Here is a 24,429-nt window from a genome sequence, read left to right as displayed (position 1 = left end):
AAGAAACTGTGACTGTTGTGGAGAGATGAGACTAATCAATAACACAAAAAATGTGCAGTTGATGGTTCATCTTGTTTTGCACTTTTGTGTTCTTTTCAAAGCACAGTGCAATTCTGTGCTGAAGCTGATGCACGTGGGTGTGCACAGTGGTAAAGAGGGATATATGCGCCTGTGAGATAAAATGAAGCAAGCGTGTTTTTCTGCTACTGTACTGCTGCATGTGTGAGAGACGCTTGTAACTGGGTAGAGAACGCACCATTTTTATATTTCACGTTTTTGTTGTCGTAGTTACACTAAAGGTGTACATTTTAATCATTAACTAGTTGCTCATTAGCAAGCATGTCAGTAGCATGTTGGCTCTTTATTGGTAAAAAAAAAAAAGAAGCATTATTAATGCCTTATTCCACATGACCATATTCTACTAGGCTGTTTACTTTTATCTTCTAATTACTGCTTATTGACACATGACTGCAGGGTGCAAATACAATTTTCATTTGTCGTGTTGATGTGCCTGAAATGTAGCAGGTTTGATGAAAAAAATGTAGCTCATAAAAAGCATCGTCTAACAAACACAAACTGGGTCCATGAACGTATTTTCTGTAGATTGTGTTGTCAGCATACAGCAGGGTTTTATGTACATGTTGCATGTTTCGCAGAACGTATTTTAACTTTCTGCTTCATTGCTTGGTATTTCCACTGTCTGTATTTAACAAGAAGAAACAGTAAGACTGTTAACATGTCTAGCAGGATTGCGAGTCATAAACAACACAGTGTGTCACCGCATTGTGAGACCCGAGATACAGGAAAAGGACAGGCCATCCTCAGTGATGTAAGACCTCCTTTATGTTGAAAATTGGATGTTACCGTGAGGACAGAGGTACAAGGTACCACCTTTGTGGACCATCCAATGCCCAGAGATCTTTCACACCTTCTAGTATAGCCTGGATGTGGGCAGGAGAGGAGACCTCTGAACAGATCATCATAGTTTATAAATGATGTTAAGGATACAGACATTTCATACACAAAACGTTCTATAATCCCTCAATAATATCTCAATATCTCAAGGTGGATTTATTTATTTCAGTGCGTCAAACACTTTCAACATCAGCACTTTGTTACTTTACTTTCTGAACAATTTAGGTTATCACAATTTCTTGTTACGTGTGTTGTAATTCAAAATTAGGAAAAACATCTGTCTGGACCTTTATTCCTGTTTACAATCATTGACTAAATGTGTCACGAAATTAAAAATTTATTATTAGGTGCTCCTAAATGATACACTGGCGCACCAAAAGATAAAGTGAAGTGCAGCAGTGCGTCCAGTGTCTGGGGCCCTGTGACGGTAAGTCGGTTAGTTGTTCTCCCTTAATAACACTCAATAAATATGGTCTATTCTTATGTAACAAGACACAAATCTAGTGTTAATAATGTCCGCATAAAACTATATTAAGTCTTTCTAACTCAGAATATATTCCCACAGAGAGGTTTTGCACATAACTAACTCAGAAGTTTGACATTTATTGACCTACACAGGTTTTATGAGTAAATTAGTTATGAGCGAGACCTCACTTTCCATAGTGGATCATATTCTGAGTCAGAAAGCCTTAATTTATATTTATCTGGATTCGACTTACACTTGGGTTCATGCAGGTTTGTGTTTGGTTACATAAGCACAGACCATATTTATTACATGTTATCAAGGGAGAGCGACTATTGTTCGGTACAACCACCTCAGGTCCATACCAAAGCATATTAAAATCGTGATTCATCATCAACGTATGAATTATGAATTGCTACATAACACAAAAAGCAGTAATTAGGAGGTAATTAGGGGAAAAATCTTAGCTACCTAGTTGTGGTAGAAAATGTGGTCATGTAGAATAAAGTGCTGGTAAGTGCTCAACAATGACCAATAAAGAGACAACATGCTTCTAATATGCATACTAATAAGCGGCGAGGTAAAAGTTAATACAGTGTGTGTACCCTCAAATAAAGTGTTACCAACAATTCTTTGCCGGTTTCTCTCTGCAGAAGCTACTTGCTCTAATTGCTGAATGTAAATGTGCTAACTAGCTCTGCATCCCTGCTCCACGCTCCCCGCTATACAATATACCCGAAAGGAAGCGTGAATAATAAAGACTTCAAATGACAAGCACGCAGCAGGGTTAATGATAAAGGTCAGCTTGCCAGCGTGCAGCCAGTGAGAGTAAAGGACAATTGGCATGGGGTCACAACTCGCACGGGCTCCAGGCCAATATACGGGACCGGGACTCGCAATCCTCCAGATCCAGATGAGAGCTGCTACTCCGCGGCGACCATTCCCTGAGCGGCTGCCATGTGCCACACACTTCACTGATGCTTTTATTAGCCTGCTACGTCGTGTTAGCGATGACAGAAACTAATACAGTTTGATATGGGGGGGGAAACACGGTGAGGCTCATATCTGTGTAAACAAAACAGGAACAGGCGAGACATCGGAATATGAGGGGAGGAATCTCAGTACAGTATACGCTAGTGAGGTTGTGGATCTTCAGTATTACACTCACATTGCAGAGGAAAGGCAGGATATTCAAGTGCAGCGGCTGTGCTATTGAAAAAATATCACGGGAAGAGACAGAGACAGTGCTCCAGAGGCCTGGCGTCGGCTTGACTGGCAGCTCCACAGAGAGAATGTCAGCCAACACCTGAAGCAACGCAACTCCAACAAGACATTCAGGATTTATCAACACATTTCACTGCTATTATTCATGAGACAACTGGCATTCGGCAGCACCTGACGCTCACATCAGTCTCGCTTGATATTTACAAGAATCCCTCAAACTTCATTCTGCCTGCGAGGTACAAAGCCGCTTTCTGTTCTATGGACTAATCTCAATTAAGCCCTGCTGTTGATTAGGTACCCTCACCCACAGATTTTTTGAAAATCAGTACAGAACCGACACTTTTAAAAAGGAAACGAAATCCAGCAGTGTTACGTCTGAATAAAAATCATTTTTTCATCCCTGGCTTTCTTTTTTGCCATTAAATTGAAGTATAATACTGTATTTAACTAGTCTAAATTGCTTTGTGCTTTTTTTTTATTCTTAATTAAAATTCAATACCTGCTTCCAGAAATATCATTTCATCTCTCATCATCGTACAGTCTTTTATTGAGATGCCGCCGTTTATAAAAATGTGTATCTGCGGTGAAAAAACCTTTTCAGTTCTTTTTGCTGGAGAGCCAGAATCTTGAAAAACACATTTAATCCTCTGATAAACATATCATAACAAATCAAATTAAGTGACACAAGCTAGAAAAAAAGCAGAGCTGTGCAACATGTGTGCAATAGCAATAGCTGATTTTCCCTGCATGCACTCGCACACACACGCACACGCTTTGTCCACACGCATGCACAAACCTCCCATCATTCAACTTGATTCCCTTTGCATGTTACGATTCCATTTAAATTAGGCCGCCTTCATTATTTTCAAGTTATTCACAGGCAAATCATGTCAGACTCGCTCTGTAAATATGTTATTTTCAAATGAATTGTTAGATATCAACCATCTGCACTAAGCTGCTTTTTAAAGCTTTAATTTCCTTTCCCCCCCTTGAGGCAGCTGTTGATACAGAACTTTCTTGTTATTGTTGTTGTTGTTTGCTTACATTAGTCTCACAACAAATCCATCCTCAGCAATCCGCTGATGAGAAGTTTTGAATTCTGGTCATGAGGCGGCAGCGGCAGGTCGGGATGAGATCCAGGTGCGCACGTGAGCTGCTGACAAAATCCAGGATTTTCTACTAAGTACTAAAAATGGACACTTTGGCAGATTTTTTTGAGTAATTTTAGGAACAAATGCTCTTACGCATAATCATTTCACAATCAAAAAATTTGAATATTCAAATGCATCAAGTACATTTTTCCGTGTCTCTTTCTGTGATCATAATTCATACAGATGTGGCGCCACCACAAGCCAAGCCCATGAATATCCCGACCGCTGTCCAGGGTGCTGAACTAGGTTCCTCTGTGACTGATTGGCTCCTTTTTGTCCACTTCACCTGCCAAGCCCATCATATATACCTTTGCTGTTCCAGATCCTTGTTGCTCTGTCCTGGAGACACCTATGCCAAGCTCCCTCAACTCCAGTCAGGTCTGCCTCATTAGGAGGGTTTTTCCGTCTCTGTGGCCACTTCAGTTAGTTTTTGCCTGTCCATGTTGGCAGTACATCGTCTTGCTTTGTGTTTGTTAGAGCGGAGAAAAGAAATTCAAAGTTTGTATGAAGTTTAGTTTTGAAAAATGACGCGTGGTGGCGTGTTCTCTGCACTTGGGTCCGGTTGAGCGACGTTAGACTGAAAACACACAGTAAGTTAAATTGACTTAACTCCCATTATGTAAATTGACTTGTACAAAGAAAAAAGCTTTCGAATGGCTTCTGATATGGCAGAAGCCAAATCATTTGTACATGGTAATTTTGAATTGTGCATCTTTTTCTACTTCCAGCAAACTCCTTCCCAAAATAGCCACCATTCTATTATAGTTCACACATTACTGATTGCTAAAGGAACGAGTTCTAACATTAAAGGTGCTATATGTAAATTCATTATCAAAATACATACATAGAATAAATAGGGGGCAGCATATCACCAGAGTTACTGCTAATTGTAGCTGCCATTAGCCAGTTAGCTCAGTTTGCCACGCAGCTACCGACTTGGACTGGGATCTCGGGGATTAGTGGAGTATTATTGCTTAAACTGCTAGCACAGGAGCTTTGGACCTGGACCGGTAGTGGCTAGCTGGATAGCATGCTAACTTCAGAAGCTACTTCTGCAATATAATACATATACCCCATTTCCACTGCTCAAAAATAACACTTAAACACGCTGAGATCAGGATATATTTTCGTGCAACTGGAATGTGTATACTTTGTATATACACCCAGGTAAATTGAAACTGCAGTAGACACATATTTTTATCACCTTGGCTTGGCTTTGATCTAAAAGTAAGACTCGGGTGAAGTGATGACACATTACCAACATCCAGTGGTGTTGCATAACTAAGGAAGTCATTTGGGATGTGGTCTATTCAAGGACGTTTTATTACTGGACACAGTGTTGGAGGTGGAGCCCCGTTTATTTCTATAATAGCTGTTCAGTAGTGTTTCAAAGCCAAAAAAGCTGGTCTTCCTTAAAAAATACCTGGATCGTCAACTGAGCTATATCTGTCAATACGTGATTTGTAGCAGGTGGAATTTTGTTGGAAAAGCGGCAACAGACATAATGTCAAAACTGCCATTTAGTTACATTCAGTTGATCATTTTAGGAATTTTTCATTTATGTTTTCAACCAGAAATTCTTACATATTGCAGACATTGTCTCTCAGCAGCAATGGTCTCTGGCAGAATGTTGCAGTTCAAGATGGAGGAGTCCAAAAACAAACACACTGTGTCTCCTACCCAGTAACCCACCCACCAGTGGTGGCTTTCAACAATGTGTTGCCTAAAGATATCCACATTCTAACCATAATGTGTCACCTATAACCACAATCCATCTCTTAACAACTCTAACATCTTGAACAGTTTTTAGTGGCTTTGTGCTTCTAATACGGATGCCAGGTCATTAAAATGTCTGTGTGGCTCTTGTTTGTGCCAACAAATAATCTATTTTGTCATTTACGTGCAGCTTCTTTATCCACATTTCCCCCCCCAAAAAATACAACTAATCGGCCTCACATAATGAAGCCTCCGAACAGGCACAGTCACCCCAAATGACTGCCAAAGTTACATAAGCATGAGGCAGTCAGGCAAAGGTAGCGCCCGCAGAATTCCTTGTATGCTGGCTTACTACAACAAAGCCCTTCCAGTGTGTTCTAATTCTCGACATTTCCCTCCAGAGTATCTCCTTCTTCATCGGCTTGAAAAGACTGTATGGGCAAAAAGAGATGGTGGAAAATCCCACTTGGATCAATTCTATTCCAATCAAGGCTCCTAAGTAGTGAGGGAGATGAAGTTGGACTAAGTTGGACCGCAGCCACGGCTCCGTTCACTAAAGACTGTAAGGATATACTGTGCCTCTGTTTCACGCCGCAGCAGAAATTTACTGCATTTTCTTCGTGGCGGTTTAGGAGAAATGCCCTCTCTCTCTTTTGATAGACCTCCTTGGGGTTACGACACCTTCAAAACCATATGACCCTACAAAATTAGCTCTCACAGGAGAAAGATGGTACTGGCTTGATGCGTAATATAACCTGTCATAGATATATTGCCACCAATTTGCTTACTGTCGGCCTTCTGTGGATACTTTGCTCTAAGCACAAGCAGCGTGCTGGATATCTGGCTCTGTATTCTGCTAAACTAACAGCACCTTTATCATTCTCGAAGCTCTGAGCAGTCACGATTCTCCCTGAATGGGCATAATTCTCACCTCTGTCCTATTTTAATAATACCAAACTCCTACTAGAGAGGTGTGATTAAAAGCATTGCAACCAGTCCCTGTTCACACGCTGTCCCTCCCCAACCTGCCTCTCTGTGATTGTGCAGTTCCACCCACTGTACCAATGCATCACACGGTGTTATTTTACCCTCCTCCCCTCCAGCTGTGCTGCCCACTTCAATCCATTACTCCAAAATGTCCACCTACCTTTGCTTAGCAATCTCCTTCACTATACCTCAAGTGCCACTCTTTACCGACCACACCTCCTGGGGTCATCACTAATCCAACCTCATCCCCCCACCCCCGCCACCGTTCTTCCCCTCCTTCTACTTTCACCTTGTCAATTCAACATCCTGCTCCCCTTACCCTCGGACTCCTGCCTCCCGCCTCTGTAAGCCCCTCTGCAGCAGCACTTCATGGTGGCATCTGTTGAGAGTGCCTCCCACACATACGAGGACTGCTGACCTTGGCGGTTAGGCTTGGCCGGTGCTATGATTAATGCTTCTACAAGGCAAGAAGCAAGTACCTCTACCTGCCTGGCCAATATATATCTCCTAAAACACATCATTCCTCTGTCAGGACATACCTGATGATGGACAAATCTTCACCTCTGTACTTCCTGTTGCCGTACTCTCTCGCTCTAATTCCCTCCCCCCCCCCTTCCTACCTGTCACAATGCTCATGAGAAGGCGTTACAAACACTGAAAAGAAAGGAGTTTTAGGTTCTCACGCTTCATTCCCCTTTTTCTCTGAATGATCAAACATGCCGCACTGGCCTCATCTGGAAGGTGTACATGCTGGCTTCCGTTCGATAAGGCTGTTGCCTGTACGTACTTTACCCCGAGTAAGAAGAAGCGCCTGTGTGTTTTTTTTGTTGTTTTTTTTAGCTGTGAAGTTAAAAATCCCTCAAGGACAAATGCACTAAGACGAAAAGCTGTGCTGCCATTAGGAGCCCCACACTCCCTCCTAGAGCAGAGTATAAAGAAAAACAAAGCATTCAAGCAATGAATCACCACAGATAGATCTATCAGGCGCCATAAACAAGAAGCCCAATAGGAGTTAGGAATAGGCTTAAGTTATAAAAAGTCTCAGAAATACAAATATTCACCTTCGGGTATACAATACATCTCGCCTGTGCCATCCGCTGAAAGAGTGATATTTGTTCAAAGGCTCCATACAGTGGTATGGACTGTTTTCATTTAATTGTTTTTCACTCTCTGTGTCAATATCTCAGCGGAGAAACAAAACAGTAATTTGCAGTTCCCATTACCCAGACTGCATTGTTTTTTATGTGGCATTTTGTGCCCTTCAATCTACTTTATTTTGGTATATTAAGTGACTTAGCATTATTCTACAATCTCGTCCATTGACTGCTTTACTAGTAGATGGAACTTCACAGATATGTCTAGATACATTAGATCAGTATTTATGTAGTGTAGTATGACCCAGAAAGTACCATAATACATCTAACGTACACATTCCAGAGTCGTGTATATTATATGGCTGAAATACTATGCAATGACACATTAAAATGTTGAGGGGACCTTCAATTTATATCCTTGAGAAACCAAGGTCACAGCGCAACTGCTGGGCCGTAAACCAGTCCGAACACGACTGAATATAGCGGGTCACCCAAAAGCCACCGTTGGTGTGAATACATTTTGGGATTTACTAGTACGGCTATTAAAGGGGCATCTGGCTCTGAAAGCAAAGGCGAAGGCTAGCCCGGGGATTCACACAAAACTGAAACGTCTATTTGTGCAAGTTAATAGGCTCTGCCACAAAAACCAAAGGTGAAAGAATAGCTTAATCACTGCATTGGCAACACCTGCCACTGTGCATGCATGGCATTATGAATCACCCACTGGGTACTTTATTTGAGGCTCACACTCAAATACACTCAATTTAAGGGCCACTTGACAATATGAAAAAAAAAAAAAAAAAAGTTTTGGCAGCGAGTGGCATACCTGGAAATTGCAGCTCTACCCCTGAATCAGTACTGGGTCAGACTGTGCTGAAGGTGGAAATGGAAAGGCCATCTCTTGTTGCTCAGCCACGCCAATGTCAGTGCGAGCGAGATAGCTGCTGTATAAATATTAGACTCCTGTCTTTGAGGAGCCACTCAAAATCTCAGCGCGCACGCCTCTAATTTTAGTGCGCCATAGACTGAATAGGAATAATGTTTACCAATGTTTAGGATGCAAATGAAAGCCTCACAAGAACACACGTCTTCCACATCACTAACAGTAAAGGTCAAACATCCATCAATAAAGCATCTCAACCACAAACAGTGACACTAGGCTGACATTTTCCCTTCAGTGAACCCGCTGTTCCATCTGCGCACTTCATATTGCCGTCTTTGGGTGAAGTGCTCTGTTTTTACATGAGACGCTGCCGAGGACCCCTTGACCAGATGAAAGCAATTGTTGGGTTAGCGCTTTGATGTCTTTCTAATGCATATTTACTGATTTGGGTGAAAGTGCTGCGATCATCTCAACATGTTTTTCATCTCAGGGCCGTGCTACAGCAAAAGCTTGTTTTGAATAGAGAAAAGCGCTACTGTACCATAGAAATTGATTTCTTAATGTCACAGTTTTCTGAAATGTCATGCTTATGAAATATAATGAGCTTTGTTCCTGTTTCCATTTGTTGTAGGATGAAAAAAGAAGGACAAACTCTCATTAAAAATGCATCAGCAATCTGAGCCGGAGTCACAGCAGTGAGGGGAAATTTGTTGTTCTACACTCAGTGTAGAACAACTTTACACAATGCTGCTATAAAAATCGCAGGTGTTGAGACCTTGAAGGAACAGTTTTTCAGAACCTCTTGAAGCTATTTCCCCTACAAGCCAGTCATGCGTCATAGCAATGGGATATACTGTATCTTTGCAAAACCTTTGCTGATTTGAATTGGCATGAGCAGAATTTTGAAATTGGACGCCATGAAAATAGAGAAATTAAAATATCCATAAAATCAGCCCGAGTCTTTAGACAGGTGAAACAAGGAAGCCTAATAGACTGCATTAATTCTGCTCCATCACTGTGTCCTTATTTCACTTTCTAATTTAGTAACTATGATTTCTTTAGCAGATCTAGCCACTGAGACCAAGTTAAAACAAAATTAATTCTCCACAGTTGTGAGCTCAAAAACGATCGGATGGTAATTATTTTTGTTGAATGTAAACATACAGTATCCAGTATGCATATCACGATGTTACCTGACCATATTAAAAAAAGGGAGAAAAAGCCAACATCATGTTTTGTAGATGCACTTTTGATAAACACACAATTGCTGCCAGTCAGTGCGTTTACATGACACTCAAGAAAACCGAATTACTGCGTTAGTCTGACTATGATCGGATTTTTAAGATGCATGTATACACCTTAGTCTGACTAAAATCGGACCGGATCGGATTTCTCATAGTCGAATCTACACGTAGATTATTCGATTGAAAGTCGCATTACTCCTGCATGTATACGTTTCCAGTGGATCGGATCGGATTTTGCGTTCTGCGCAGGCGCGAGATTTTTCCCTGGGGCCGTGAGCCGGAAGTAGATGGACGGCGGCGGCGACGTCTTTCCTCCGAAATCACCGCAAGAAAGAGCGCCATTGTGCATCTAGTTTGTGTAATTATCATGTACACCATATACGAAGTGTACAAAGATTTAGCTTCGTCTCGCTCTTCGTACGCCATCTTTCTTGAATGCCGAGGCAGCTGGTGACGTAAAGAGGTCAGCCGGAGGTGGCCCCGTTAACACTAGTTGAAATGGGCACATCGCCACCTAGCGTACCGGGGTATGACATGCTTTCGGCAGTAATTCGATTTTCTCACCGGCATGTCTACTCGGATAATTGCAGTTTTCCGATTGAGCAGCATAGTCGAACTATGGCTGTTATCTGACTAAGCTGTGCATGTAAACGCACTGACTGATAACCTCTGTGACAAAGACATTCCCTGCAATGGCTTCACATACAGTCCACAGTGGTTGTTCTTGGAATGTGAGCAGGTGGTTACAGGAAACACTGGGTTTGTTTCACACTGTGTGATACAGATGCAGGACCGTCATCAAGTAAACAGGGAAGATGACGTCAATACAATTAAAGAACATAAACACTGAATTGCATGCTCCCATAGTTTTCTTTGAATCTTATCCGAGGTTAGCTAATTTGAATGGCGGGCCCCACTTCTAGCATTGGAAACTAAATAAATAGAATTAAACACAGGGTATGATTTTATGAAAACATTATAGATTATAAATGTAACGACACCAGCCTGTTAAAGCCAACTGAATACCCCCCGCCTCACCCTACTCCGCAGTGGCGACTATAAATGTGAAAAATGTGAAAAGCCCTCTCTAGAGTCCGCATTTGGGCTCCATCTAAGGCAACAAAAAGATCTCTTAGTTTCAGGTGATTGGACTCTAATGAAAACATAATAATGAATATCATGTTCCATTTTTGCCAATGGATGCTCCTCAATCCTACACAGTGGACACACGTTTCAGTCTCTGGATATTGTTTTATGTCCGTCTAGTTTTAAAAAAACACCATGCTGTATGAGGGCCATGCTGTGAGGAAACCAGTTGGAGGTCCCAGATTTTGGACTTCCCCAACAGTGTGTGGAAACACAATTACTCTTGATTGGTTCCCCTCCCTCAACAACTGACTACATTTTTTTCAATCAGGGAGGTCTCCAGCATTTGAAATGACACGCTCTCTGGATGTGGTGGAGATTGCGCCGCCTGCCAATCAAAGCCCATTGACTGCAACCGAGAACCTATTTCCTCAAATGCTTAAGCCCTGTTAAAACCATCATACATGAAGACGACTCTAAATGTGGAAGTGCTGCTTGACATAAACTGCTCCACTATTTCAAGGTTTTCAAAGTATTATTTCCTTTCAGTTTTAATCAATACTTTTCAGGAGTTTTAAGCCGGCAAAGAAACATCTTCTCAGGGATGGTGACAAGCAGAGCACTGACAAACAATAGGCCCCGTCTCTGCCCTGTCTTGCAGAGCCAGACGTTTGTTGCAGTGTGTCTGGCAAGAGCGGCTTAAGAGTTAATTTCCTGGCAGTGATTTGTAGGGGAGCAGCATCAACAAGCTGCTGCAGACTGGAGCATGAAAACCATTACTTCAATCCCTCACTCCCTGACATTAATAGGATGAATAAATGTTTTTGTTCTCTGCTTAATTTGGATAAATTCATCCAAATGGCAATGAAAACAAGTAAATATCCATCTCAGCTCCCCTCCTGATAAAAGAAGACAAAGAGAACTCACTCTGCCTTCGCTTTTTCTTCCACCTACTGTTTGAGAATTCCTGTGCACGGCGCCAGGCTCATATATCAGATGATAACAGAAATGACTGAGACTGGGAACACTTACTGAGGGAGGCTCTTTATTTTAAGTCGATTCACCCTCGCCACACGGGTGGTTGTCATGTCGAATTTTATTTCCCAGTAACTCACAGAGTGATTTTTGTGATCCCAGACATCCGATGTGACAAATGAGACGCACCCAGATGGATTATATCCTGAACATGAACTTGCAGTAAAAAAAAAAAAAAAAGTTCTTTTCACACCCATCATTTGATAAAAGCGGTGCTGGAATACAATAAAATCCTGGAGGCAGGAGGAGCAGAGTAGTATAAGAATTACTTGCAACAGCGTATTTTTAAATTGCGTTTTTTGCCAAAAGGTTTACATAATTCATCCACCGCTGACGGTCATACAGTAGGTGCACTGAGCTGTAGTTTTTATCTGATCCTTGATCAGTTTGACCATGAAATGATCTGTGTGGGTGACAGAGCATTGATTTCTTTGACAGCCTGAGAAGAAATTACTACTTTTGTCTTGTCTGTAGTTCATGAATACAATTCATCCATGGGCAGGTTTCAAAATGAACTTTTTTTTGTCTGCAGGACAACTGTCTGGTGAATGTGAAATACTTACCACCTACTCAAATAGATTGTTATAGTGAAGCAAATCTAACAGCCGTCTGCATATTCTAGCTGATTCTGGCTGGTAACTGGCGCTAATGTTGAGTCCTGTCCATGTGTTTGTGTTAGCAGTCGTTAGTTTGCTAGCTTTTATTGCCAACTATTCATTTTCTAACTAAGCTGCTAAAGTGCACAAGTTATTCTTTTTCTAGTGTTTTTGGCAGCTTCTCGACTGGAAGACTGCTGACCCTGATTTGCACGTGGCCCAGAAAAACCATGGCAGATTGCAATCAGATTTGTGATCCTGCCAATGGGGAGGCGTTTATTTGTGGCTAAGTGTAAATGAAAGTGTATTAAATCGCATCTGGACTTTATCCTGGATATACGACACTTAAAACGACAAGTGCAAATGGTTTTAGACCACAAACAGGAAGTATCCAGATGACCCAAGATGACCTGTGTTACTTCTTAACCAGCATCCAGCACAGTACAGCGTCTGTGTGGGAAAAGCTCAGCAGTGCTTCAGCAGTGGAAAATTCACAAACTTGAATGTTGCTCTCTGATATTGTTCACAACTATCCTCCGTCCCAAAATCCCTGGTTGAATTGCCAACAGTCACCATTTTTACTTTAGGAGAGGGTCAGAGTCACTTACCAGACACAAAGTTACTATGGCAATAGAACAAATCAATGCTACATCACCTGCCACCTCTGTGCTGAGAGCGCTGCTTTCAGGTACACCCATACAGTAGGATGAGGTTATTTTGATTGGATCTAAAACTATTCTCTGGAAGGCGGACTGAGGTGACGGCCCGTAGTGGCACCATAAAATGGCTGCGATCAGAGAGATATGAGAGATAGACATCAAAGGTCACAAATAAACCCTGCTGGAGGTGAAAACTCCACAAGTACGGACTGTACTTGACCATTCTCCTTTTTGGAATCTCACCTTGGGTTTTGGCACAAGAAGCGGCCTTTGTTAATTTTTAATGCATTTGGAAACTAGTAATTAAGTCGCCCCCCCCAATGGACTGGGAAATTGACATGCTCTGGAGAGCCAGTGAGTAATTATATTTGTAAAGAGCAGTGATACAAGATACTCCCCTCTGACTGGGACTCATTACACATCATTAGAGAGGCGCGGCAACTAGGCACGCGCACCACGTGCACAGACCACAGACGCACACACACACAGCCCTGCACGTGCACGTGGGCTGACAAGTCACACACTTTGAGACACACACACAATGTCTCTTTCTCTCTCCTCGCGCGCACACACACACACACACACATACAGATCAATGAGCAGAAATCCAAACACTGTTTGTCATTGGTAAACAAACTCTGCTCTTCAGCTCACTGACCAGGAGCAGAGTGCGACAGCGAGTCCTAACAGGACGGCGTAAAAACTCCATCCTTCATCTCTCATCTGCTGATAATCATGCTGCGGTGGGTCAATATGTAATTAAAGATTTTATCTGATATAAATTCTCATTCATCTAAATAGTGAGAGAGATATGAAAGTTTCCAAATGGGGCCTCAGGAGAATCGTGGTCCACCCTTTGAAGCAATAATTACCATTACAGCAGCGTGGGGCTAAGAGCTGCAGGGGGATGATAGAACAGCACTAGAAACTTAGTGGACTCCTCTTTAATTGGCGCAGGAGTGGCAGCAAGTCGACACATCAGAGTCCCTGAATAGAATTTGTACAACTCTCCTCCATGTTACCTCTCCTTTCCACAGTAATCCTCCTCCTCTCTCTCTCTCTCTCTCTCTCTCTCTCTCTCTTTCTTCCCTCAGCATGTTTCTCTTTCTCTGTCTGCAAGTGTATTCTCAGTTTGTGTGTGCAGTGTAGGACGTGCGGCTGCTGTGCACACATGTTATAAAAACCAGGGGGGAAATATATAGACCATATCCACTGCGGCCTGTCTGCTGGAAAACACCAAACAAACACGGAATCCATATTTCATAAACACGACGAGCATCTTCTCCCAATAGCGTTTGTTCTTTTGACCGAATTGTTGAGAAGCTGGAATTAGTTTTACTCGAAAAATGGTGTACAAAATTAAATTAATGCCACAGATAAATAAAACATTCGTCGCTGACATTTACCAAGGTTCAACACCGTCCAATTTGTCGAAATTTGCAGCTGAAACTGTTTTTTCATTCCCCGCGTTAAGAATGCTTTCAGTACAGATTAGTTAGTGAGTGCTGTTGTTTGCCTAATAGTTTAGGCCTATTATTTCCGTGAGATGACTAAAATATTCAGATTGTTGTGTGTATTTCAAAGGTGTTTACTGCATTATTAATGCCACACTCGGATTGCACAGGGACGGTGGGAGAGCTATATTAGTGTCAGAAAGCGGGAGTTTGAGTTGCCTTGTCTGCTTTCACTTTAAACTCATTATCTCGTCTAATTCTCTCTGCCTCCATTATCCCCTCATCCCTTTAAGCAGCCTAATTAAAAGAGCTTTCATTTTTTCATTAATATTCATTTATCTATCTATTTATTTATTTATTTATTACGCATTTCGACACAAAACTGCTTCGGCATGCGTAGAATCTAAATTACTGATTTTCCTTTTTTTTGCATTATTCAAACGATCGGGAGCCTACTGCACAGCACTTGAGTCAAAAGTGGAGTATTTGCTCTCATCCAGCTGTCAGATGACCTGATGTTACACTGCAAGTACACAGCTTTCGACTGCGTGTGCAGCGGCTCATTTACAGGTTTTACTCGTGTCCAGCACAAACAGCTAATCTACTCCACTTAAGGCTGTCTAGACTAGATTAACACTGAAATTGACAGAGACAGCTATTTTCAATGAAGGAAAAAAAAAAAAAAAAGAAAATGCAAACAAAAATTAAAATAGAGACATGTAATTACGATTTCTCATGTACTGAGCGTCGCAATTCGCACTTTATGACTGAAAACCATCAGACAGCTTAGTGTTGATTGGCCCATCATGGTCTGATTTCTCTCTGGCCTTGGTTTCATTTGGTTTATACGAGTGTGTCTGTAATAACAGTTTAAAGCCGTACCGTGGGGAGATTATCAGACCATGCTACAGCAATGGACATTATCGCTCAACTACATGCATCACTTCTTCTCTTCTGCTCATTTCTCAGAATGGCTGCCGGGGAGCTCACCAAGAGAGCTGATTTGTGCACTGCGTGTGAGTGCGTGTGCATGTTTTTTAAGAGAGAGTACATGCGTGTGTGTACAAAACCGCATCTGTATGTGTCTCAGCGTGCACATGCTCATAGCACTTGTATGTGGCATTGGAGGGTGTGTGTGCATGCATGTAGAATGACATTTAGCGAAATGTGGCAGCGAGAGAAGAAACATCTGACTCATAATTGAAGTGCCATGAAAGAAATATGATCATGAATCTGTATAAAGCTTACGTGCTCAGCTTTAAACCAGCAGCAGGAGCAGGAGGCAGCGTGCTTAGCCAGTACTCCTGCCTACCTCACAACCCTAAAGGCTGATTACAACCCTCAAAAAAATACTCCACAAAAAATGACAGAGGCAAAAACACAGCGCATTCAAGGCGAGCGATCCTGATGACAAAATCGATAGGCCGTAGCGCTCTCATCTCCATCAAAAAGAGAGTCTCGGGATGAATGTAGTTGTGCCAGCGTGATTCAACCGCACCAGTCATCTCAATATCCTTGAGGATAAAGCACCGCCGCTCCTCACTCGTCCTCCTGCGCTTGAAGTGTGGAGGTCTCAGAGGAGCGAGGTGAGGACAGTCCGCCTCCGTAAGGCTGCTAATATTCTATATTTTTCTTGCCGTCAAACAAATGCCACAAAAAGACCAAATTGAACACAACACTAACAAGCGTGTGCGACCACAGCTGGATGTACTGTAGCTCAGTGGTCCCCAAACTTTTCGCCTTTCAAAACCAGTTGAAACAAAGTCACATCTAGTTATGAGATGCAGACTGTTTGAGTCAATGCAGCATTCACAGTCCTGCTGCTGCAATATTAGCTACAACACATTTATCTTGCTATTTATCTTGCTGTACATATTTTTACTATTCTTAGTATTCTAACTATTTTTTATACTTGTTTATATTTGATGTTTATATTTGATATTTGTCAACTAAGAACTGCTATCCATGTTTTGTTGTTTTTGAAACAATGACAATAAACATCTATTCTATTCTATTCTATTCTAAATGTCTACTAAAGCGAAAACTGTGTCACTTTTGAAAAAAGACTGATCATTCTTTCTTTTATAATTAAAACTTTATAAATTGTGAAAGAAACACTTGCTCAATTCACTTCACTCAAAGGTTTTGCTGCAATAATCTTGCTTGGTCTGGTGTGACCAGTAGTTCGCAGTGGCTAATGTCAGTAAACGTTAGACAGATATTGCACAGCACAGAGTCAATTTGTTGATTTTATGATTAAGAGTGGGCGATCTGGCAATTTTTATTGAGCGATTGATATTGAAGGCGCCCACAATCTATCTTTCAGGCAAACAGTAGAGATTGTGGTATTAAATTACCTCATACTTGTGTTTTCAAACTTTACACGGCCTCATTGACGGATCTGCGCTATATAAACATACCAATAGAGTGATGAGGCCAACTAGATGACTATGCTGGTGAGACGGATTACTTCACGTGGCTCTTTATTTAGAGACGTATTATAAATAATTGTCATGGTTTGAGTTTTTTGTTTTGTTGATTTCCTGTTTTATTTTGTAGTTGTATCCTCTTGTGTCTCGTTGTCACTCTCTTCTTCTTGCTCACTGGTGTTCCCAGTGTTGTGTTTCCCTCCTGTGTTCCTGGCCGCCCGACTCCCCGACACCTGTTTCTTATCAGCCTGGTTAGCTCTGCCCTGTTCCCAGTGTCTGTCCACTGGCAACTCATCCCCTAGTTAGTTTAGTTTGTATTTAAGCCTGTGTCGTCCTCGCATCTCCTGTGCGCCTCTGCCTGTTTCCCAGTCCTTGTGCGTTCCCTGTGTACCCTTTGGTTTTCTGGTTTGTCCTCAGTTTTCATATTACTTTTTGTATTTCCCGTTGCCTGCCTTTTGTTGCCTGCCATTTAATTGTTTGCACATTGATATTCAGGACATTGGATTTTGGATCTCTTACTTTGGACATTGGCTCATTAAGGCGTGCTTTTTGTTTTACTGCTGCCCGCCTGTGTGTCTCGTGTTGTGTCCTAATGGTACAAATAAGGAAATTCACAGGCTATTTAAAGTCTGGCTTGGGTCTAGAGGGCATTTCAAAATTAAGATAAAGAATGTGGATTGTGGATTAGATTGTGGCCAGATTGGTGGGGGTGTTACACCACATTTTTGCATCATTATTTTGCACTCACCTCAAGCTATTTAGCAAATATCCACTTTAATTTGCATCAGAAAACTGTCCCCTACGAATGCAATATTTACCTCTCTTTATCATATATGAATGTAGCCCTGTTTTTAAAGATTTACCCCCCAAATGCTTGGGGTCTGACTGAAATAGAATGAGTAATACTAAAGGTAGTGAGAGACAGATTTATAAATTGTTGGCTTGGGTGTTTGCATGGTGTTTGTTGACACGAGCAAACAAAAAGAACAACACTAGCCACGTCCGTTAGCAGCAGCCACCAGTGGTTCAAAATCTTGTTGCAAACAACATGAAAATTTGATTTTATATTCAAAGTGTTTGTAGCCGGTACACAACCACTCTAAATGTAAAAAAAATGTGCGAGTAGGGGGAAATCAGCTGTGTCAGAGAGACAGATGGAAAAGGTACAAAGCTTGGGTAGTGTGCTAACAAACTCCATTTTGTGTTGCTGCAGCTGTTTCCATGGAGCTCTCTCTGTCTTTCTCTGCCTCTCCGTTCCCTCCCTCTCTCCCTCTCTCTCACTCTCCCTCTCTCTCACACGCACATGCAAGTGTCTGAAAGAGGATTCAGCTGTGTGAGTCAATCTGCAACCAACCACAACTCGCGGAGAGAGAACCCCTCGTCCTCGTCGACAGACTCTTCTCTTCTGCTCTATCTCTCCAGCATCACGCCCATCTCATCATTTTTTTTCCAACCTCATTACAATAATTTCTTAATTTATTCTAAACCCCAGTCACAACAACAAACCCACATTCAGCGCACTCAATTAATGTGATTCTGATACACGAGCACCACATCAACAAGAAGCACGGGGCAGCAGCGTGAGTATTTACAGAGCGGTGCTTTTTCCTCATTTGGAGTGTATGTGGCAATCAGCGGTGCTCATTAGGCTACACCTAGCTGCCCTACAAAGATGGCCCAGAAAAAAATGTCCTTGAAGTAGGAGGTGAAGTAAAAAAGGAGAGAGAGCGAGAGAGAGAGAGAGGAAGGAAAAGATGCTTACCGAGGACTCCGACGCGGTAGTTGAGAGTGATAACGATGACATTTCCGTAGCTGGCCAGGACGCTTCCATCGATCATGTTGCCCGTCCCCTCCATGTAGGATCCTCCATGGATGTAGACCATCACAGGCTTGGCCCCAGTATCTCGTATGTCTGCAAGAGCGGCCATCATTAACACATTCACATTGTCGTCCAACCCAGTCCGATCAAGGGTCAGATACAGCACATGGTGGCCACAAACAGACAAGCTGACAGTCACCTCTCAGATACCAGCTGTAAGGACACTAAGTCTGCTGAGGCTACATTCTATCGTTTCTGCAAAAATGAATGTCTACTCATTATTACAGTAATTGGTCTTTTACTATAAACAGTAAGATGATTATCATATAAGCCCAAGCTATTAGGTTTGTATATGGTTTTGTGTTGCCTTCCAGGAGGCAGATGCGCTTCCCAATATAGACACTCAGGAAGCCATTAGGGAGAATAAAGAGAGAGGTACTCTGACACATCTCCTAACCAGGGAGAGGGCTAATCTGGTTTGACAGTGATAGGGAAAACGCATCGGCTAATTAAACAACGCTACCCCGTGCCTCCTTTTCAGACAGGCCTATCTCCGTGCAACAATTTATTTGCACGGTTCTGCTCGACCATCGCAGGCTGTTAAATTTGCACCTCAGTTTTGGAAAAACGTTGTTTATTCTTTTCCCAAATTGGGGGCTTGATACCCAGCTGGAGCAACACTCCAGCCAGATAAAGCACATCCAGAGGTAGAGGGGAGAAAAAAGAAGCCTCTGTCTGAGGAATAGACTGAATTACTGGCTGGCTAGCTAGAGCTGGGAGACAAGACAAGAAACTCTCTCTCATTTTCACTCCTGCTCCCCCCCGCATGCTGTGTAGCTTCTCGCCTTCCCCTCCCTCACTTTGTATCACTTTCACTCACAGACTCTCCCCTGTCTCTCCCTGTTTCTCTCCCGCCCTTCCCTCCATCTCTGTCCAACTCCCTGCCTCTCTCCTTTTTTTTTTTTCTTTCTTCTTCCCCCTTAAGCCCCGAGAGTGGTGAGAATGAGTGGGGGTGGGGGGGCAGAGAGAGTGAGAAAGACAGAGGGAGGGAGAGAGAGAGAGAGAGAGTGAGACACAAAGACCGACCGGAAGGAAGGAGGATATAAAAACAGAGAGAAAGAAGGAAATAAAAAGAAAATAACAAAGGAAAGACAAGAATTAAAACGTATAAATAAGGAATAAAACAAAGGAAAAATAAAAAGGGGAAGCAATGGACTCTAAAAGGGCGGTATTGTATTCTGGTTGCTATGGTGACTGGGAGCCAAAATTCAAAATCCTCAAGAACAGCTAATCGCAGACCACATCCTGCACGGCCCAATCTGCTTCCATCTGCAGGCTCTGCTCGTCGTTATGCACCCCATCACATTAGCATGCTCAACACCGAGGACAACTACTTAAATGCATTTTGTAGGGACACAGTTTTTTTTTTTTCCCGCAACCCCTATAGCGGAGCTCAGGCCTTGATTCACAGGTTTTTTTTTCTTTTTTTCTCCATTATTCCCTTGGTTATTCATGGCCCCGTTAGGTTTAAAAGCAAAGCAATAACTTGTATATGATTTGGCCTTATTTATGGCCTTCTTTATCTTGCTGGTATCTGAGAAGGCTACACAGTGAAATGTGATTTATAGCTGACACTTCTCTATGCACACACTTATCTTAGACAAGAGGAGGAGGGGATGCATGGGGTGAGAAAGCATGAGAGGTACAGTCAGAGAGGGAAAAGGAGGGGGAGAGGAGGAGGAGGAGGAGGAGGGGGGGGGAGAGAGGGGGAGAGTAACAGCAAAACGATATCCTGCACAAGCTACTCAAACGAATGGGCCACAGATACGAAGAGAAATGGCAGAGAGGAAGAAGGAACAGGGGGCAGAAATAAGAAAAAGAGATTAGTCATGTCAGTGTTATCAGTCACCTCTTTTGTTGATTCACATCGGGTATCCATGACAACAGTTAAAAATCCCCTTGGGAGAGCGATACAAGACACTGAAGCTCCACTTGTTCTAATCTATTCATTGACTTGATCTGACGTGGGAGGTGTCACACAGATGTGATATACAGTTCTCACTGACACTGTGATTTGTGTCAGAGGGAGAAAAATGCAACAGATACCAATTGGACGTCAGAAATAATAATCCTGTGCAGACACATTCCCGCCCATTGGGCCGCAGCACGGCACGGCACGACATGGAGGTAAAGAGGCGATCAGCTCTTTGTTAACCAATCAGATCAGAGCTTTTATCGGCCTAATCTGGCGAAAACAGGTGACTAAGTGGCTACCTCGGAAAAAAAAGCTGCGTGCTGATTCACTATTTCTCCGAGGCAAACACACCAAAACACATCAACACACATAGTTGTGGCATAAAAAAAATTGCACAGTAGCTCTGTGCTAGAGAGGGAACAGAGATAGGTTCATTAATGCACAGACATTTTTCAATAACGACTCCATGCACAACAAGTTGAAAATTTTAAAGAAAGACAAATAAAATCATGTTTTGAAGATGAACAAAAACATTTATATGCATGATGAAAGCTGATGTGCAATGAAGAGTGAGTCGGAGAGAAAAATAATTTATACAACACATCCTTTTTTCACAGATTCTCTCTCTCAGTCGCACAAGTGGGATCATGCATCTACTTTACCCAGCACTTATATGAGTAGCAAGTAACTGTATCACAGCGGAGGAAATAAATGAAATACTGCCAGTGAATGAGTAAATAAACTCTTCAGTTCCCATTCACCCTGGCTAAATCGAAGAAGTGACAGACCCACGTCCGAAGACATCACAGGGTTTGGATTTTAGCAGGGCCTGGATAGCACAACCTTTCAAAGGTGCATTACAGAGGCACTTGATTGGAGAGTCAGTGGGAGGCAAAACCTCGGGCCTGAGCTGTGTCTCTAAAAGTGTTGCTGCTGCAAGTAAAACCCACCAGGAGGGCTGGGAGAACTCATTCCGTCTTCCTCTATCTCACAACCCTCCCGCAGGTACCTCCATCTCCAACCTTTTTGTCCTTTGCCTCTAAGTCCATTGGAAACAGTCCGTCACATATCTGACATTAAGGGCCCCCAGAAGCGGCCTTGACAGTCCGGAGTGGGACAGGACAAAGGCGAGCGGAGATAAGTGTCGTGGCATTCACTGTGTCAACACTTGGTGAAACATGGTGGCTGTCAGCGGCTATCAGTGAGGTCTGAGGACGGGGGGGTGGTGGTGGGCTGGGTGGGGACGGGTGACAATGTCCTGATGTGGCAGGACATGACATCCACCCTACTGTAGAGCTCTTGTCAGGCCAAGCTTCACGCTTCACTCATGACAAGTCCATTACTGGCCATGTTCACATTTAGGGGACTGCATGTACTTCAACAGGGGAGCTCCTCGCAAAACAGCCAGTGTAATTACACCGAATTATATAGCAGCGTGTGCCGTTGTATAAGTCGCTGACCGTATCCTGAATGTTACCGAATGGCCACTTAATATTCCCTTTATGCCGAATGAAATGAAGCAGCACTGTATGAGACTCGGCCTCGGAGGGGAAATAGGGCTGAAACGAAGGAACACATGGTAACTAATTTTCTATTTTGGACTCACAGACGACAGTGGAAGGACAAAAAAAATAGCTGTTGCATAGCCGTTGCTATTTTAAGCCCGTGGACTTACATAGGCTGCGCATCATCGGGAGTGATGGGACACGCAGGAAAAGAGCACCTTATAGCCGGAGTGTGACAGACTCCAACGTGCTCTCCACAACACTTGACATTTGCTAGGGTAACCGAGGTGTGTCTTATGTATATAAAGGAATGCTGAGAATGGCACTGGGTATATGAAAAGCAGATGTGTGTGTGTGTGAAGAACTATGCGCCTCAGACTATGAATCTTGACATCACTACAGTAAATGTAATGGGAGGAATGACCTTTGTGTGAAGGTGACTTTTTGCTAGCTTGCCGGTGTGTTTGTGTGTTAAATATGATGTTGGCAACAGGGCGGAGAGCAGAGTGTATGAGGACAGAGAATAAAGAGACATCGGGGCTGGGTAAAATAAAGGGGAAGACACGGTAAGAAGCCTTCAAGGCTATTAGCCAAAGCCCCCTGCAGCCAGCCCTGGATCTAGATGAGAGGAGCGAGCGGCAAAGGTGCTGTCATCCCTAAGACTCACAGATAGCTGTTTGCTTCCGGAGTGAACCGAGGCTAACCCCTTTAGTCCTTGCTTTCCTCGGTACGAGCCACAAAAGCTGACATTATACTGTACAAACGCACTCAAGTGTTGACGACAGAAAAACCTATTTTTACTCTTTTTCCGTTATTTTTCAAGAGCAGTGCGTCTTTACATGTTTCTGACTTGCCAATTATTTTGTGCCACTCAAGAGTAAAGGACAAAGAAAAACATAGGGAGAGATGACAGAAATGGTCTGGCTCCTCCGTCCTTTGAAATGGCTCAAATGATGCCCTTGCGGATAAGCCATTAGCAGCAATGCTTATCTTGGAAGGAAGCTGAGCAGCAGCATTCCAAATATCTCTGCATAAATGGGCTTCAAGGGGCACGAGTCCTCAACCCCCGCGGCATCAGAGAGAATAGGATAGTGGCAGAATGGAGAGAATGGTGTGTGAACTGCCCCCACTGTCAATTCACCAGTCTCCAGCCCGCCCGCCCGCCCAAGCTGAGCCGAGGGCTTTGCCGGATGGGGATCCAGTCAGGCATGTGTGTGTGTGTGAAGAACTATGCGCCTCAGACTATGAATCTTGACATCACTACAGTAAATGTAATGGGAGGAATGACCTTTGTGTGAAGGTGACTTTTTGCTAGCTTGCCGGTGTGTTTGTGTGTTAAATATGATGTTGGCAACAGGGCGGAGAGCAGAGTGTATGAGGACAGAGAATAAAGAGACATCGGGGCTGGGTAAAATAAAGGGGAAGACACGGTAAGAAGCCTTCAAGGCTATTAGCCAAAGCCCCCTGCAGCCAGCCCTGGATCTAGATGAGAGGAGCGAGCGGCAAAGGTGCTGTCATCCCTAAGACTCACAGATAGCTGTTTGCTTCCGGAGTGAACCGAGGCTAACCCCTTTAGTCCTTGCTTTCCTCGGTACGAGCCACAAAAGCTGACATTATACTGTACAAACGCACTCAAGTGTTGACGACAGAAAAACCTATTTTTACTCTTTTTCCGTTATTTTTCAAGAGCAGTGCGTCTTTACATGTTTCTGACTTGCCAATTATTTTGTGCCACTCAAGAGTAAAGGACAAAGAAAAACATAGGGAGAGATGACAGAAATGGTCTGGCTCCTCCGTCCTTTGAAATGGCTCAAATGATGCCCTTGCGGATAAGCCATTAGCAGCAATGCTTATCTTGGAAGGAAGCTGAGCAGCAGCATTCCAAATATCTCTGCATAAATGGGCTTCAAGGGGCACGAGTCCTCAACCCCCGCGGCATCAGAGAGAATAGGATAGTGGCAGAATGGAGAGAATGGTGTGTGAACTGCCCCCACTGTCAATTCACCAGTCTCCAGCCCGCCCGCCCGCCCAAGCTGAGCCGAGGGCTTTGCCGGATGGGGATCCAGTCAGGCCTGTGCAATGGAATTAATGGTAATACCCAGGCAGGTGGAGCTCAGCTCTGCTCCCTGGCACAGCAACGATGGAGAGCTTCTCTGGGGGTGGGTGTGTGTGTGTGTGTGTGTTGTCGTCTTTG

At 43.1% G+C, this 24,429-nt stretch overlaps 1 protein-coding gene and 1 long non-coding RNA gene across 4 annotated transcripts in view; both read right to left on the bottom strand.

Annotated features, from left to right (window-relative positions):
* The window catches only part of nlgn3a (neuroligin 3a), a 130,943-nt gene that overhangs the window by 64,985 nt on the left and 41,529 nt on the right, over positions 1 to 24,429 (bottom strand). For all 3 annotated transcript variants that reach the window (XM_030396429.1, XM_030396430.1, XM_030396431.1), the window contains one exon: positions 18,699 to 18,848. In XM_030396429.1, the coding sequence (XP_030252289.1) occupies positions 18,699 to 18,848 (150 nt within the window). The remainder of the gene's footprint in view (positions 1 to 18,698; positions 18,849 to 24,429) is intronic.
* On the bottom strand, positions 19,722 to 24,237 carry LOC115568815 (uncharacterized). Its single transcript, XR_003981442.1, has 2 exons — positions 23,465 to 24,237; positions 19,722 to 22,599 (listed from the first exon to the last, which is right to left on the bottom strand). It is a non-coding gene; the product is annotated as an uncharacterized LOC115568815 (long non-coding RNA).

This window comes from Sparus aurata, chromosome 18 (genome assembly GCF_900880675.1).
Source record: "Sparus aurata chromosome 18, fSpaAur1.1, whole genome shotgun sequence".
NCBI classification, from domain to species: domain Eukaryota; kingdom Metazoa; phylum Chordata; class Actinopteri; order Spariformes; family Sparidae; genus Sparus; species Sparus aurata.
The sequence above is the reverse complement of the archived record's forward strand: the minus strand, read 5'-3'. Positions and strand labels throughout refer to the sequence as shown.